The sequence below is a fragment of the Rhinoraja longicauda genome, chromosome 2, assembly GCF_053455715.1.
Source record: "Rhinoraja longicauda isolate Sanriku21f chromosome 2, sRhiLon1.1, whole genome shotgun sequence".
Lineage (NCBI taxonomy): Eukaryota > Metazoa > Chordata > Chondrichthyes > Rajiformes > Arhynchobatidae > Rhinoraja > Rhinoraja longicauda.
In genome coordinates, this window is record NC_135954.1 from 97,833,003 (window position 1) to 97,848,335 (window position 15,333).

A 15,333-nucleotide genomic window follows, 5' to 3' on the forward strand; every position below is an offset into this window, starting at 1 on the left:
CATAATAAAACTGGCCACAAACAAGGTTCAAAAGGTGCGAGTGGGTGGTCGGTGAGTAAATGGGAGTGTTGCTGAGAGTGGAGTTTATTGATGAGTTTGAGAGGGTACAGAGCGTGGGGTTTTCCCGAGTGAGTGCGGGTCTTGAGTGTGGTTGATGATTGGCATGGAGGACGATGAATGAATAAGAGATGAATCACTCCAAAACAGCTCCATAATTGGCAAGTTTGCAACCAATTTGATACTTCGACTTTAAACAACTTTACAGCAGAGTGGTTCAGCTGGTAGAACCACTGTCTCACAACCCCAGCGACAGTTTATATCCTGACCTCAAGTGCTGTGTGGTGTTTGTATGTTCTTCCAGTGACTGCACAAGTTCCCCCTATGTTCTCCGGTTTCCTCCCACATTCTAGACAAGCATTTAATAAATTAATTGGCTACTGCCATTTTCCCCTATTGTGTACACGAGTTGTTAAATTTGGAGGAAGTTGGTGGGAAAGTGGGAGAATGAAAAAAACAGAATCAGTGTAAAATGGCTGGTCAGTGTAAACTCAGTGACTGGCCAAGGATCTGTTTCCATGCTGTATCGCTCCAACTCTATACCCTCTTCCTGAACCTCAAATGTTTCACAGGCACATTGTTTAATGAGGAAACACGAGTAGCCTCAGATCATTTAAAAAGTATGCATAGAATTTTGTTTTAGAGATACAATGTGGAAACAGGCCCTCCAGTCCACGGCAACCAGCACTCATCCGAACATTAGTTCCATCCTGCACACAATGTACAGAAGCCAATTAACCTGGTAGCCTGATCTTTTGGAATGTTGGAAGAAACCGAAACACCCAGAGAAAACCTTCGCGGTCACAGGAAGAAGGTACAAATTACATACAACACCCAAGGTTAGGATCCAAACCCAGGTCTGACTCGAAGGCAACAACACTATCTCTGCACCACTCTGCTGCCCATGGTACCATGGACATAAAGACGTGTCCCGGTTTTATTTATTCTGTAATACAAACAAAATAATTTGTGAAGTTTAGAAAAAACTACTTCTACAGTCACATAATTCCTTAACGTTCAAATTTTAAGTATTAATCTACGGAGTGTGACTTTCTTTCAGAATACTGTCCAGGTAACTCGGTCCCTCCCTGATGTGTTGACTGAGTTTGAATTGACTGAGCTCAAGTTCCTCAAACAGGCAACACTTGTCGCAGATTTGGTCATCGATTCCTGCATGTTGCAACTCCAACCCATTGCTTATCTTGCCAACTCTGCTCTATTTAATTAATTTAGATTGGATTTCATGACTTTAAGGTGGCAGGCACTCCTTAGTGACATTAAGGCGGCCCAAAATAAATTCCTTTGTTAATCAGAAGGTGGAGGGGGTGTGGAACTCATAACCTGTCCACCCCTGTACCAATAAATAGAAACCCAACATAACTGGGTTTGTGTCGGAAGGAACTGCAGATGCTAGTTTACACTGAAGACAGACACAAAATGCAGAACTAACTCAGCGGGACAGGCAGCATCTCTGGTTTGGGTCGAGACCCTTCATTGTCTCACTGCTCATTTAAAGTAAACTCTGCTCCATGTCTGGTTTCCTACTGCCTTTGTTTTTCTCACTGATGAAGTATTAAATCTTCCACATCTTTAAAGTTCTCTCAATGCCACCTCTATTCATTTGCCTTCATTCCAACCAGAACTGACTTCATTGGATCATACTCTTTGCCACACACACACCTCAGCGATTAAAAGGCACATTCAACTTCTGGAAGCAGTTGAAAATGTCATGACAATGGATGCAGAAATTAATGGAAAGAAAAGCTGCAGAAAGTGCAGCAAGAAAATGGATGCAGAAAAGCAGCTGTTGATCAAAGAATTCAAGTCAAATGTAGATCGTTTATTGCAATAAATATGGAGGAGTGAGAGAAATTGCATTGGCTTCCATAATGTTTGAGACAAAGATCCATCATTTATTTATTTGGCTCTGTACCTCACAATTTGAGATTTGTAAAAGAAAAAAAAACAATCGCATGTGGTTAATTAGCCACGTTCCCTATTGTTTACAACGATTACCAATTTGTGATAGGCCCACAAATTATTGAACAAGATTTTTGAACGTCCAGCTGCAGGCAAAGAATGGCAAATGATACTTCAGACTGTAGTTACCAATGAAGCAACCTATGGATAAAAGGTGACACAAGGGACTACAGATGCTCAAATTTGGAGCAAAATAAATAGATGGAGAAACTCGGCAGGTGAAGCCAAAGATGTGGAGGCTTAGGTATCGTCAGTGCTTCAGGTCAAGACACTACTTCAGGACTGAGATGTGGAGGTGAGATAGCTAATATAAAGAGGTGGTTAAAAAGGTTATTCAGAAATCTCATTGATGGAGCAAAGATGGATACCTGGCCTTTGGACAGCGTCCTGACAAATTCCTGCAGAAATGTCTTGGGATTGGCAACCAGCTTCCCTTGCTCCAGATGTGACCAAGGCAACCAGCTCTTGTGTGTATTCTAGTTTGTCTCGTTTCCAGAGGCTGTCAGACGGTCAAAATGGGACAAGCTTACATGGGGTATCTTGGTCAGCATGAACAAGTTGGTCCAAATGTTGTATGACTACAATTCTATGCTCATATCTTAGGAGTCATTGTGAAGAATTTTGAGATGCACTGGTCATGGAAATTAATTTCTATATCTACAGCGCATGAAATGTATTTATAATGTCATTTTTTTGCTTGGATGAAATAACAAGAGCAAAACATTTACCTCCAACATTCTGCACAAGAAATGCTTTCAACACAAATTACCTTTGCCAAAATGACAGGATCATCAAATCTAAAAAAAATATTTATTTTATTTTCCAATCAGATAGCTCGTCATAAAGAACATAAAGAAGTAGGGGTAGGACCATGCAGTCTTTTGCTGTGTGCGACAGTTGATGGAGGGTACTCTATCCCTGTTACAACTGTGGGGAGGGGGAGACTAGGGGGACTCTGTGCCTGTTGCAACTGGGGGAGGGGGAGAACTGTGTAATTTCAGTCAAGCATGGCTGACGTTTTCTCAAATGGTGCCCCAGTCCTAGACTTTTCAATTAGAGAAAATATCCACCTTCTCAGGCCTGTCCAGCTCTAAGAATTTAGACTCCTCTCAATCTTACAAATTCTGATGTATCCAATCCTAGTCTACTCAATTCCTCTTCTAACGGCAAACTAGCCCTGTGAAATTGCTGCTGCACTCCAACTTACGGCAAGTACATCTTTCCTTACATGGAGGAAATCAACAGCTGTAAACAATACTCCCGAACTAACAGATCTATTACAATCGCAAGACTTCCTTGCTGCTGCAATCAACCTGCTACCAATGAAATGTAACATACCCTTTTACCCTCCCAGTTGCTTGCTATTGCTTCACCTACACATTTGCCTGCCATCACTGGTGCACATGCACATACAGGTCCCTTTAAAAAAACACACTACCCAATTGCTCATCACACCAAAGTAGAAGAGCTCACATTCCACATTCCTGCCCACTCACTCAGTTTGTCCATATTCCCCCTGAAGCTTCATTCACCATCTCATCTGCTCTGGAGTCACTCTTCGCATCAATCAAAAATGTTACCGAAGCAATTACTGATACTGCTGGGAATCAACATGTACTGAGCTCCTCTGGCAATTATTCAAAATCCAATACATTACTGTTTCACAAATTTGAAGAAAACATCAGCTTCCTCGTGTAATTTGAATCAGAAACCACTGTACAAATTTTATTCTTGTAATTTGCTTTATAGCCTGCTTCAGGCCAAGAAGGAAACCTTGATACACTAAGAACCAGAGTACAATACACCAAAATCTTTTTTGAACAGCCTTATCGTCCAGGTACAGAAACATTGCAATCTTTGTTAAAACAAGCTTCAAGACGTCCAACTACGCATTGCCTTGATTAAATATAGAACGGTTTTTCCAATTGATTAAGAACAATGAGTTTATTTGGTTACACCTTGTCCAAGTCTAGTTGATAATGGCACAGAAATGATGCAATGTTCCATTTATTCATTTTTAAACCATTAATTTTCTTCCATATATCTAACTTTGATCAAGCAAAGCACAGAAGTCTGATTTCACCACAGCTTCTCTTGCAACTCTGGTCAACCATCATTGTCAGATTTGCCTCTGTCTGCTTTAGTAGTGAATGATACAAATAAGATTCTATCTTTTAACACTGAATTTTTACAAGCAAGATGAATTTCAATAATAAACAAATCCATTTTTAATGCTTCAAATTTTGATTTTTGGCAAGCCTGACTTTCAACATACAGAATGCAGACAGGATTGGAACACTTTTGCAAATAAATGTAAAAAGTAGCATATTTTCCCACCTATACACAAAAATAACATAACATTAAAAAATGAACCAGAAATTGTTGGCGTATGAATTTCAATTCAGGTGTTTTGATAGCAAGAGCCAAGTTTAATTTCCAATCCAAAAGTAAGGAGGTTTTGAAATTTATTTGCGATACAGTTGAAAAATCAGCTTTGAATATTGCTTAAGAAAGTAAAGACCAATACTTATGCATCAAGACAATAAATATTTGCCTTCACAATAAAACCAAATAAGACTGGGTCATCACATATATATTTCACACTTTCTGCTTCAGTATCAACATTTTCTTCATAAATTTCAAATGTCAAATCTGCCCCCTTACAATACCTAGGTGGAGTCAGAGAGCTCCAGACAGAGACAGAGAAATGGGCTCTTTGGCCCAACCAATCTACATTAATGAGTAGGAAGGAACTGCAGATGCTGGTTTAATCCAAAGATAGACATCGAAATCCAACTGTCTTCAATTACATTTTATCTCTGTTTGCTTTGTTGTTACCTTCTCCTAGCTAACAATGATCTATTCTACATTTTCCTCGTGTCTCGTTTTCACACCTTACCCTACCTCATCTCTGTATCTCCCTCTCCCTGACTCAGTCTGAAGAAAGGTCTCAACCCAAAACGTCACCCATTCCTTCTGTCCAGAGATGCTGCCTGTCCCGCCGAGTTACTCCAGCATTTTGTGTCTACATTGCATATGGGACTAGCTCAGTATCGATAAGTTGATCTGAAGAGCCTGCTTTTGTGCTGTATGACCAACTCTAGAGACCTCATCTGGAAGCTCAATCCATATAACTAAAACACCATGGGAAAAATTTGCACCTTAAATGTATCCCCTCTCATTCTAGGCTTCTCTACTCGATCAATGCCTCTCATCGCCCTATAAACATTTAAGGTCAGCCCTCAGCATCCAATGCTCTGGTGAGAATAAACCAAACCTATCTAATCTCTGCTCATAACTGCCAGGCAACATCCTAGTGAATCTCTTCTGCACTCTTTCTATTACTGCCACATCCTTCCTGTAGTGTGGCAACCAAAATGGTACAAAATTCTCCAAGTACAGCCTCACCAATTGTACAGTTGTGACATGACATCCCAACTTTTATTTTCATTATTCAATGCCTCAGACTATGATGGCAAGCACGGGAAAAGTCCTCTTCATTACCCAATCCACCAGTATTACAAATATCTAGAAATAAAAAAAACTTGATTCACAAGGTATCTCTGTATATCAACACTCCAAAGATCCCCGTCATGTGCTCGTTATGTCCTGCCAGTAATTGACACTCCAAACTTCTTTACCTCATACGTGTCTGGATTGAATTCCATCCGAAACCACATTGCCCAACTTTCCATCTAATCTACATTACCCTTTATTCTTAGAGGACAATCTAGGCTATCTTCTACTCCAACAATCATGCCGTCAACAAGCTTACTCATCAGACAACCTACTTTGCAACCAAGTAATTTATAAACATGACAAACAAAAGGTCCCTGCACTCATTTCTACAGTACACACTGGTCACAGGTTTCTAACCTCAATAATCTTCCGCCACTACCATCGAGCCTCTTAACATGAAGCCAATTTTGGATACTTTTTTTCAAACATGTCTCCGATCCAATGAGCTTTAATTATCTAAATCATGACCTTGGCAAAACCTTTGTTGAAGGTCAATGCATACCATGAATACCACCCAACCTTCAATTTCCTTAGTCATCTCCACAAAAATCCTAGATTTGAGACACGATTTCCCCAACACAAAATCATGCCGACGACTCCTGATCAGTCCCCACCTTTCCAAGTGAACTTGTATCCTGTCTGTTGAAGTATTTTCCAATTATTTCTTCATTCTTCTCAAAAGCTTGCAGGATTATATTTCTGTTGCGTATTCTACTGCCCTCTTTTAACAAAGGAAGATTTACTATTCTGCAGTCTTGTTGTATATCACCAGAGGCTAATAATGATGCAAAAATCTCCCAAGTCCCGCAATATCATCCTTTGCTACCAATAACACCCTGGAATAGTTCTGTTAGGCCGTGGGGATGTATGTACTTTAATGTGTTCCAATATCTTAAAATATTTTTTTGCTTATTTCAACATGTTTCAGAATTTCACCATTCTCCGCTAATTCTCCATCTTCCATATCCTTCTCTCCGGCAAACATTGACATTTAAGACACACGTGATGACCCTTTTTCCTATTTTTGTCCCTACAAAAAAACAATTTTGTTCAAGAATCACACCCAGCATTCAATTAAATTGGAGCAGGCAATTTTCTTGGAACATACAAATGTAATAATAACAAACTCCCAACAAGACTCTGGTTCATCAAATGAGATAAAACTAAATTAAGATTTTAAATAACTTAATTGTGCAAATATTTGAAATATTGCAAATGAATTATAAATACTCCAAATCCATCCGATGACAAATAAAGCACATCACCGTTGCATTTAAAAACATCACTCGTGCTTACCAAAGGAGCCACCTAGTAAATTATTAGTTATTTTATTCACTCAATAAACTCCAAATTGTCAGCAAAGTTGTTAATGGAGGGAACAACGTTTCTATCAATCTCTCAAATATTATTACATGGTATTGTGATAATAAAATCAAACAGAACTTATTTGAAAAGCAAAGAAAAGAAACTGTTAGTTTGAGAAACAATGGTGGAAATAGCAAAATAATAACAAAGATCTATGCAAGGCAAATGCTAAGAAGGTTCACGAGGTTAATTCTCGGAATGGCGGGACTGTCCTACGTTGAAAGACTGGAGCGACTGGGCTTGTATACTCTGGAATTTAGAACGATGAGTGGGGATCGTATTGAAAGGGATTGTACACGCTAGAGGCAGGAAACACGTTCCCAATGTTGGGGGGAGTCCCGAACCAGGGGCCACAGTTTAAGAATAAGGGGTAGGCCAATTAGAACGGAGATGAGGAAAAACTTTTTCACTCAGACAGTTGTGAAGCTGCGGAACTCTCTGCCTCAGAAGACAGTGGAGGCCAATTCCCTGGATGCTTTCAAGCGAAAGTTAGATAGAGCGCTTAATGATAGCAGAGTCAAGGGATATGGGGAGAAGGCAGGAACGGGGTACTGATGTGGATGGTCAGCCATGATCCTAGTGAATGGCAGTGTTGGCTCAAAGGGTCAAATGGCTTACTCCTGAACCTATTGTCCATAATAAAAATACACCCTTTCGTAAGAATTTTCACAGTAACAGTAGAAACCTGATCAGTCAGTCACAAACATTACTACATTTATATTCACTAAACAATTAATAAATGCTAGTTCCAATCTGATAAACCCAATTATGTTATTGTTATTATTACATTCGTATGGCCCAAGAAAATTGGCTATTCCAATTTAATTAAATGCTAGCTCAAACCAGTTCCCGTTTAGTTCTCACAATATTCTCGGCCCATTTAAAAGAAAAACGCCATAAATTCTACGTTTGCAACAGGTACATAAATATCTGGATCTGAATCGTGAATCTATTAAAACTATCTAACAGTCCTGCTTTAGGAGCACCGCTAAATGAAAACGGGGGAGGACGGGGAATAGTGAACCGTCCAACCACAGGAAGCGCGTAATCTAAAAGGAACATATCAACCTGCAAGCCACTCCGACCAAGCAGCAGTTACAACAGATGGTGTGAGATCGACTGACGCTCTTGTTCACACCACCAGTAAATACAAAAACACTAATGATCATCAAATACACTTTTTTTTTTTTAAAGCAAGAAGCCCCCACTTTGAAAGAACCATCTGAACAAAATGAACAGGAATGGAGCAGCCATCAAAATATCTATCTCGCCCTTTTTGAACGATTATTCATGAGACATTCTCAATAACAAGGCGAAACCGCGCAGTGACGATGCAGGTGCAACTACTTACAATGTACTCCCGGACCTGGCTGTGAAAGTTTTGCTCTCTGATTGTCACATCGTCGGGGTCCATCCTTCATTGAAGCCTAACATTTAAGAACAACAACAACAAAAAAACAAAGGCCGACTTAATAAATGACTTAGAAGTGAACACATTCGGGGCGATGCGACAGCAGAGCGGAGAAACGAGAGCGGCTGCAGCGTATTTCAAACAGCAGCGCAGCAGCGAGATCCTCGCTCCCTCTGCCTTCATCACTACGCGACCCGCAGCCCCCGAGTCAGTAACGATCCCCTTCATAGGCCGAGCCGGTCCAGGGAGAAACGGCACCGCGCTAGATTCCGCCCAGCGATAGGCTGGGCGTGACCTCAACCTAACTTGTTGGGAACGGGAGGGAGGGGGCGGGGAACGGAGAAACAAGAGTGACGACCATGATTGACGTGAACACTCGCCAATGGGAATGGGGAATCGCTGCGGACCGGGCGCCACAGAACCAATCGCGATGCAGGATCGACTGAGGGGCCGTGCTTATTGGGGAATCAAGTTCGGATACACCCATCAAACGACATTTTTTTTAAATTGCACATGGCGGTGCTCGCGGGCCGCTGTCACCCCATGAAGTTGAGTTTAAATCCCCTTGGCGCGTGGCTGAGATATATAGCCACGTGTAACAGCGGTAGTAACCTTTGCGAATAAATATTTACTCGCGCGGTTTAAAAAAAATTAAGGTAAGAAGCGTTCTCGTTGTGTGGTAGCAATGACGGGGAAAGGATCGCGGAGCGGCCCCGAGACCTTGAAGCGGTTTCAAGAAGCCATCGAGCGGTTCGTGGAAACGGCGGAGGCCGAACCAGAACAAGCCAGGGCTCGGCTCCAGAACTCCGGCCTCGGTCCAAGCAGGCCGAAGAGTCGGAAGGAGATGAGGAAGGAGCGGAGGTTGCTGAAGAAACGTCGGATGAGAGACTATTATCAGAGGAAACACCTGAACCCGAGTCCCGAGCAAACCTCGGGCAGCGGCGTGAAAACGCCGGCTCAAAAGGAGAAAACGGACGGAGCAGACGATGAGGGGCCTCCTCGGCCCTGCCAGGAGACGGGTCCGAAGAGAAAAGCGACCTTAGTCTCGGCCAAATCCGCAACAGGGAAAGTTAAGGGAAGATCCCCAGCCAAAGGCAAAGTCATGAATAAGGAAAACCGGAGACTGGGCTTACTGGAGGCCAACGAAGAGGAGGAGAAGGAGATCAAGAGGCTGGAAAAAGCCTTGGGTTTGAACAAACGTAAAAATAAAACTGCCATGCCACAGGCCTTCGTCCGGGACGGCCTGGATTACATCCTGGGGATTGTAGAGCCCGGCGCCGCCACCGCTTTGTCAGGTTTATATGAAGAGAGTGACGATGAGATGGGGGCATTGCAAGAGGAGCTTATGAACCAGGAGGCTGACAGTGAACCGGATCAGTCCGACGATCAACAGGTCTCAGAAGAGGATTCGTCCTCCTCAGATGTGGACTTTGTGAGAGAGGAAAGTAGGAAGATGGAAGAAACAGTAAATCGAAACCAGGATTCTGATCAATCCAGCGATGATGCTGATGAAAGTTCGCAGCCAAGTCAACCCGCACTTGAAGCCGATCGGGTATTTTAATACCGTTAATGTATTTCCAGAATAGGCAAGAGTTGTGCAAGTTGTTGCCTAATTTAAAAATAGCTTGGGTATTCCCCTTGAAATATTTCAAGAAGTCCAGCAATAATTTCATGTTGTGATGTTTCACTCACTTTCCCTTGGTCTTTGCGTTGAACAACTCTTCATCCTGATTTTTGTATCTAACCCAGTTTCCTTACGGTTTCCTTTTCTTCCTTCTATTCTTACTCAATTTGATTTTCATACTTATTTTGTATTATTATTGTTATGTGTACCAAGCTACGTGAAAACTTTTATGTGCTATTCAATTAATTCAGATCGTACTATACACGAGTATAACCAAGCCATAATCCAGTACAATTGGTAGTGCAAAGAGATTAAAATGCAGAGTACAAAGTTTCGTCTACAGCATGTAGTGTTACAGTGAAAAAGTCCAATGTCTGCAATTAGGTAGGTTGGAAGATAGGGACTTCTTCGGGAGGACTGTTACGTTATCTATGAACGCGGGTTCCTGTATCTGGTGGTAAGTGGTTTCAAACTTTCTTAGCACTTACCCAACAGGAGAGGAGAGAAGAGGGAGTAACCAGGGTGCCTGAAAAAAGTCCCTGATTATGTTGGGTGTTTTGGCACGACAGTAGAAGTGTAGTTGGAGTTGATGGTGGGGAATTCGGTCTGTGTGATGGACCGAGCTACATCCACGGTTCTCTGCAATTACTTGCAATCTTGGGAAGAGCTGTTTCTAAACCAAGTTGTGATGCAACCTGATGGTATGCTTTTAATAATGCAAGAGTCGAAGTTGGTAAGTGGAGATGTGCTGAACTTCCTTGGCCTTCTGAGGAAGTAGACGCTTTGATATGCTTGTTTGTAGCTTCAATATGATTGGTTAAGCACATAGAGTTGGTGATATTTGTGCTGAGGAACTTGAAGTTCTCTATCATTTACACTTCAGCACCATTGATACTGATTGAGCCATGTTCACTCTTTCTAAAGACCATAGCTCCTTCGTCTTGCTGACATTGAGAGATTGTTGGCTTAACGCCATGTTACTAAGCTCTATCTCCTTGTGTTGCATCATGCACTTCACACATTATATTGATCTTAACCTTTTAATTTTGCAGATTTTTGTGAGGTCCTGCCAGGTTCCTTTAAGTTTGATTCGCCTCTCTCACTGACAGTTGATTTCGATGTAGAAACATGGGCAAATGCAGCGCAAAAGCAAGTCCTTCGGCCCTCTATATCTGTGCCAACCATCAAGCACCAATTTAAACGTAATCCTTTTTTTCACTGCCCATCAGCTCTTCCCAGATTCAACCACTCACCTGCTCGCAATTTATGGAGGGCCGTTTTCCTACTAACCTGCACATATTTGAAATGTGGAAAGAAAGACACAAAATCACATGCAAACTCCACACTGACCTCACCCAAATCTGTATTAAATCCAAGACAGCACCTCTACTGTCTATGCTGCAGTGAAAAATGTTGTTTGACAATTATTGCTGTGATTGTCCTTTGGAAGAACAATTCTGATTAAGTCCCATTAATTACATTTTGTAACAGTCTTGGGCAGTCCCTCACAATCAAATCCCGACAATCTTTCCAGGTGAGCGAGGGGTTCACTTGCACCTCCTCCAACCTCATCTAGGTGTCAACTCCTGTATATCGGTGAGACCAAGCGCAGGCTCAGTGATCGTTTTGCTGAACTCCACTCAGTCACGCCCTACCTGATCTCCCGGCTGCTCAGCACTTTAACTCCCTCTCCCATTCTCAATCTGAGCTTTCTGTCCTGGGCCTCCTCCATCGTCAGAATGAGGCCCAGCGCAAATTGGAGGGACAGCACCTCATATTTCGCTTGGGTAGCTTACACCCTCCAGCGGTATGAACATTGACTTGTCTTGCCCTTCCTTTCCCTCTCTTGCCATCCCCTCCCCCTTCCCAGTTCTCCCCCTAGTCTTACTGTCTCCGACTACATTCTATCTCTATCTCGCCCACGCCCCTGACATCAGTCTGAAGAAGGGTCTTGACCGGGAACGTCACCCATTCCTTCTCTCCAGAGATGCTGCCTGTCCCACTGAGTTACTCCAGCTTTTTGTGTCCACCCTCACAATCAAGAATGACTTGTTTCTACTCTGGATTTGTAGGTTCTGAGGTGACAGAAGGTAACTGTGGGAATTGTAGACCATGTGATAGATAGGAGAAAGTGTTGGAGTGACTCAGCGGGTCAGGCAGCATCTGTGGAAAACATGGATAGGTGATGTTTTGGGTTGGGGCTCTTTCGGGTTGATTGGGGGAGGTGGGGGAGGGGGGAAGAATGAACAGGACAAAGCCTGGCAAGTAATAGATGGATGTAGTGAGGGGTTTCCATAGATGGGGCTGGATGTGTTTGGCAGGGATATATCATAGTGTGTGAAGAGGCGCACATCATCAGTATTTGCAGACCATATCTCTATCTATCTCTATGTACTTCAGTGCATGAATTTGAAGATCTCAAACAATTCCTTTTGTCCCCTTGTGACTTTTGCCAGTCAGGGACTGGAGATTCCCATGAGTTGTTAGGGATGCTGCCTTTCTTTGGGGAGATGTGAACATATTTTAGATTCTTTTTCTGAGTCCACTGAGTAATGACTTCTCATATTAGATCTTGCATTATATTGTTTATTTCAGGAGTCTGGCGTGAGGCTTGAGAATAACACAGCCTATCCAGCAAATCTGACTGAGTGTAACCAGATCTTCGATGCTTGAAATGTTGGGCTGTTTGCAGACTTGACTTAAGTTTGCATATTCTTGCAGTGAATTTGGAGGATTCTTTCTTCCTTCAATCTTCCTTTGGAAACCCTGTCCAAAATTCTGCCTGCATGTGGTGTCATAGGGCAAACTAAAGGAAATCCCATCTTCTTTAACAGGCATGCTTCTTCCTCTGGCAAACATCCACTTATATTTGAACGGTGTAATGGTCATTGGCTCAACCATAAAGCAAACTCTGTTCCAATAATCTACAATGCATGTAAAATAAGATGCAACTGAAGATGTGAAAGAATAGCACAAAATCATGGAAATATTCAATAGTTGTGCAGGATCATTCACAAACGTAATTTTTCAAGTTGATGATGCTCAATCAACCGATAACATTGCCATCCTCCTTCAGAAGTCACCTGAATATTTTCGTTGTTCAAAGATTCGAGGCAAAAGATATTTATTTGTGACTTTTTCAAATGAATGGTGCCTTCTCACTTAGTCCCTCATCTGATTTAATTCAAAAAAACACTCCTCATTTTGGAAACTATTATTAAATCGCTCTTGGAAATAACCTTGTTATATCAAGGGTACATCATAACTGAGTTGGGAAATGATTTATAAAAGAGTGGGGAAGTTGGTGACGTTAGATTCCCTCCTAATGTGTTTCAATTCATGAAATAATCCTCAATCTCCTTGCCTGCTCCAAATCTCTGCAAGATCTTTGACCATATGTCCTGCACCATACAGCCAGAGTCGTGTCATTGAAAGATTTTTAAATAATAGTTTTTGATGCTCTTTTGGCCTCCCTTGAAGTATTGTTGTGCATGTTGTGTAAGTTATTTAAGTGGGTGAATTGTACCCCCTCTGGAGTCAGATCCATGGAACTCTCCTATTAAAATTTGAGAGCTTTTGAATATCTCAATATTCAGAAACTATTTAAAAACTACTTGTGTTGCTTTAAATATATAGATAACAGAGCCTCAAAAACATCATAAAAGTTTGCTTGAAATATATTCCAACACTAATAAATAGTTAAAAGCATTAAGGTATGATAAACAAAAGGAATTGAGTTTACTGCTTTCTTCCCAACTTCAAGATTGAAATTGCCATTTAAGTCAATAGTATTTGTAGTAATCAGAAGTAATCATCTATTATCTTTCTGCTGACAGGCTAGCACGCAGCAAAAGCTTTTCACTTTCTGGGTACACATAACAATAAACGAAATTCATAACTCAGCGTTTCAGGACCTCTACCCAATCTGGCTGGTATAATAGCTCTGAGACAAAATCCCCAGCATTTTGCTGAGGAAACCCATCGTATTCTGTGCTTTGCAGCTGTGCGAGAGTCCAGCATTGTGCCTCCACATAGTCAATCTGCATACATTTGAGAGTACTGAACAAGTAGTTGAATTACAGTGGTTTTCTTTGAACCATCAGTCGTGCAACAATGTTTGGTCCAATATTTCCTGATATCTTTTTTTTTGGGGCAGAGAAATGTGCAAAAATTCTGTGATGTTTATTTGTTAGAGACAGTGGCATCAGGGATGGCACGGATCAACAATGACTACACTGACACTCGCAGTAGGGTGAACTCGGGTAATTTGGTTTATTTATATTGACAAGAAAGTCCGCGTATGCATAGAGGCTGACCCTTGTCGTCTGTGCGCGTTTGAGGAGGCGTTGGCGATCTCAGGCTTGTCCCCGCAGTGCAGTCCTGGTCTTGAAGGAGGAGGCATGGTGATCTCAGGCTTGCCCCTGCAGTTCACCATTGCCTTGAGAGGAGATGCCTGCAGTCTCAGGCTTGACCTGGCAGCTCAGCTTTGGGCTTAAAGGAGTAGGCATGGCAAACTCCGGTTTATCCCTGCAGTTTACGCTTGCCTCAAATCTCAGGTTTGTTCTGGCAGCTTAGTCTTTGCCTCAGCGTCTGTGCACACTCCTTCATTGTCTGTGGGCACGTAGGAGGCACAGGCAGTCTCGGGTGTGACCCGGCCACTCAGTTTTGGCCTCAATGGAGAACTGGTTGCCTCGGGCTTGTCCTGGCAGCTCAGTCTTGACCACAGAATGGTGGTGTTGGGTTTGGATTTGTCCCAGTGGCTCAGTCTTCCAGACCTGCAATGGGAACACAGTGAACAGGGAGGTTGCCCCCTCCCGGCTGGAACACCTGGTTTTAAAAGGAGTAGGCTGACAGATTGCAGGTAGGCCAATCCAATATTAGCTAATTAGGTACAGATGCTACCAATGGTGCTGAGGTTTGGCCACTCCTGTCGGTCGGTGATGAGGATCAGAGCAGCATCTGTCACAGGACTATTATCTACCTTTGAGGTGTCCCATCCAGTCCAACGCCAGCATTTGTTTCTGGGGGCAATAGTTCAATAAAGCCATTTGAGCTGGAGGAGAATTAAAGTGCTCAAGCACTGCAGTGGGTCAGGTAGCATCCCAGGAGAACATAGCTTTATTTTGTGCTTCTAGATAAAAATGGGAGCGAAATGCATATTAGAACTCTATTTTCAAGGGAGACTAATACTTAATTCATGGAATAACCCAAAGAGTCAGTGGAACATGTGAAAACGTATTAAACATTTACTTCTGGAAATTGTACATTTCCATGTAATTCTGCTATTTAGATAGCTTCCTCTTTCGTGTCCATCATCCATGTTTCAAATGTTACATCACTCATCATCCGTCCTGAAAAGGGTGCTAATTTAACATGT

The 15,333-nt window shown here is 42.2% G+C and overlaps 2 protein-coding genes across 3 annotated transcripts in view; one reads left to right on the top strand and one right to left on the bottom strand.

Annotated features, from left to right (window-relative positions):
- The window catches only part of lmbr1 (limb development membrane protein 1), a 147,201-nt gene extending 138,681 nt beyond the window's left edge, over positions 1-8,520 (bottom strand). The window contains exon 1 of the mRNA XM_078424807.1: positions 8,273-8,520. Coding sequence (XP_078280933.1) covers positions 8,273-8,335 — 63 coding nt within the window. The 5' untranslated portion in view covers positions 8,336-8,520. The remainder of the gene's footprint in view (positions 1-8,272) is intronic.
- A 332-nt stretch (positions 8,521-8,852) lies between these two features.
- nom1 (nucleolar protein with MIF4G domain 1) overlaps positions 8,853-15,333 on the top strand; it is a 58,550-nt gene continuing 52,069 nt past the window's right edge. For both annotated transcript variants that reach the window (XM_078424844.1, XM_078424852.1), the window contains exon 1: positions 8,853-9,884. In XM_078424844.1, coding sequence (XP_078280970.1) covers positions 9,018-9,884 — 867 coding nt within the window. In that variant the 5' untranslated portion in view covers positions 8,853-9,017. The remainder of the gene's footprint in view (positions 9,885-15,333) is intronic.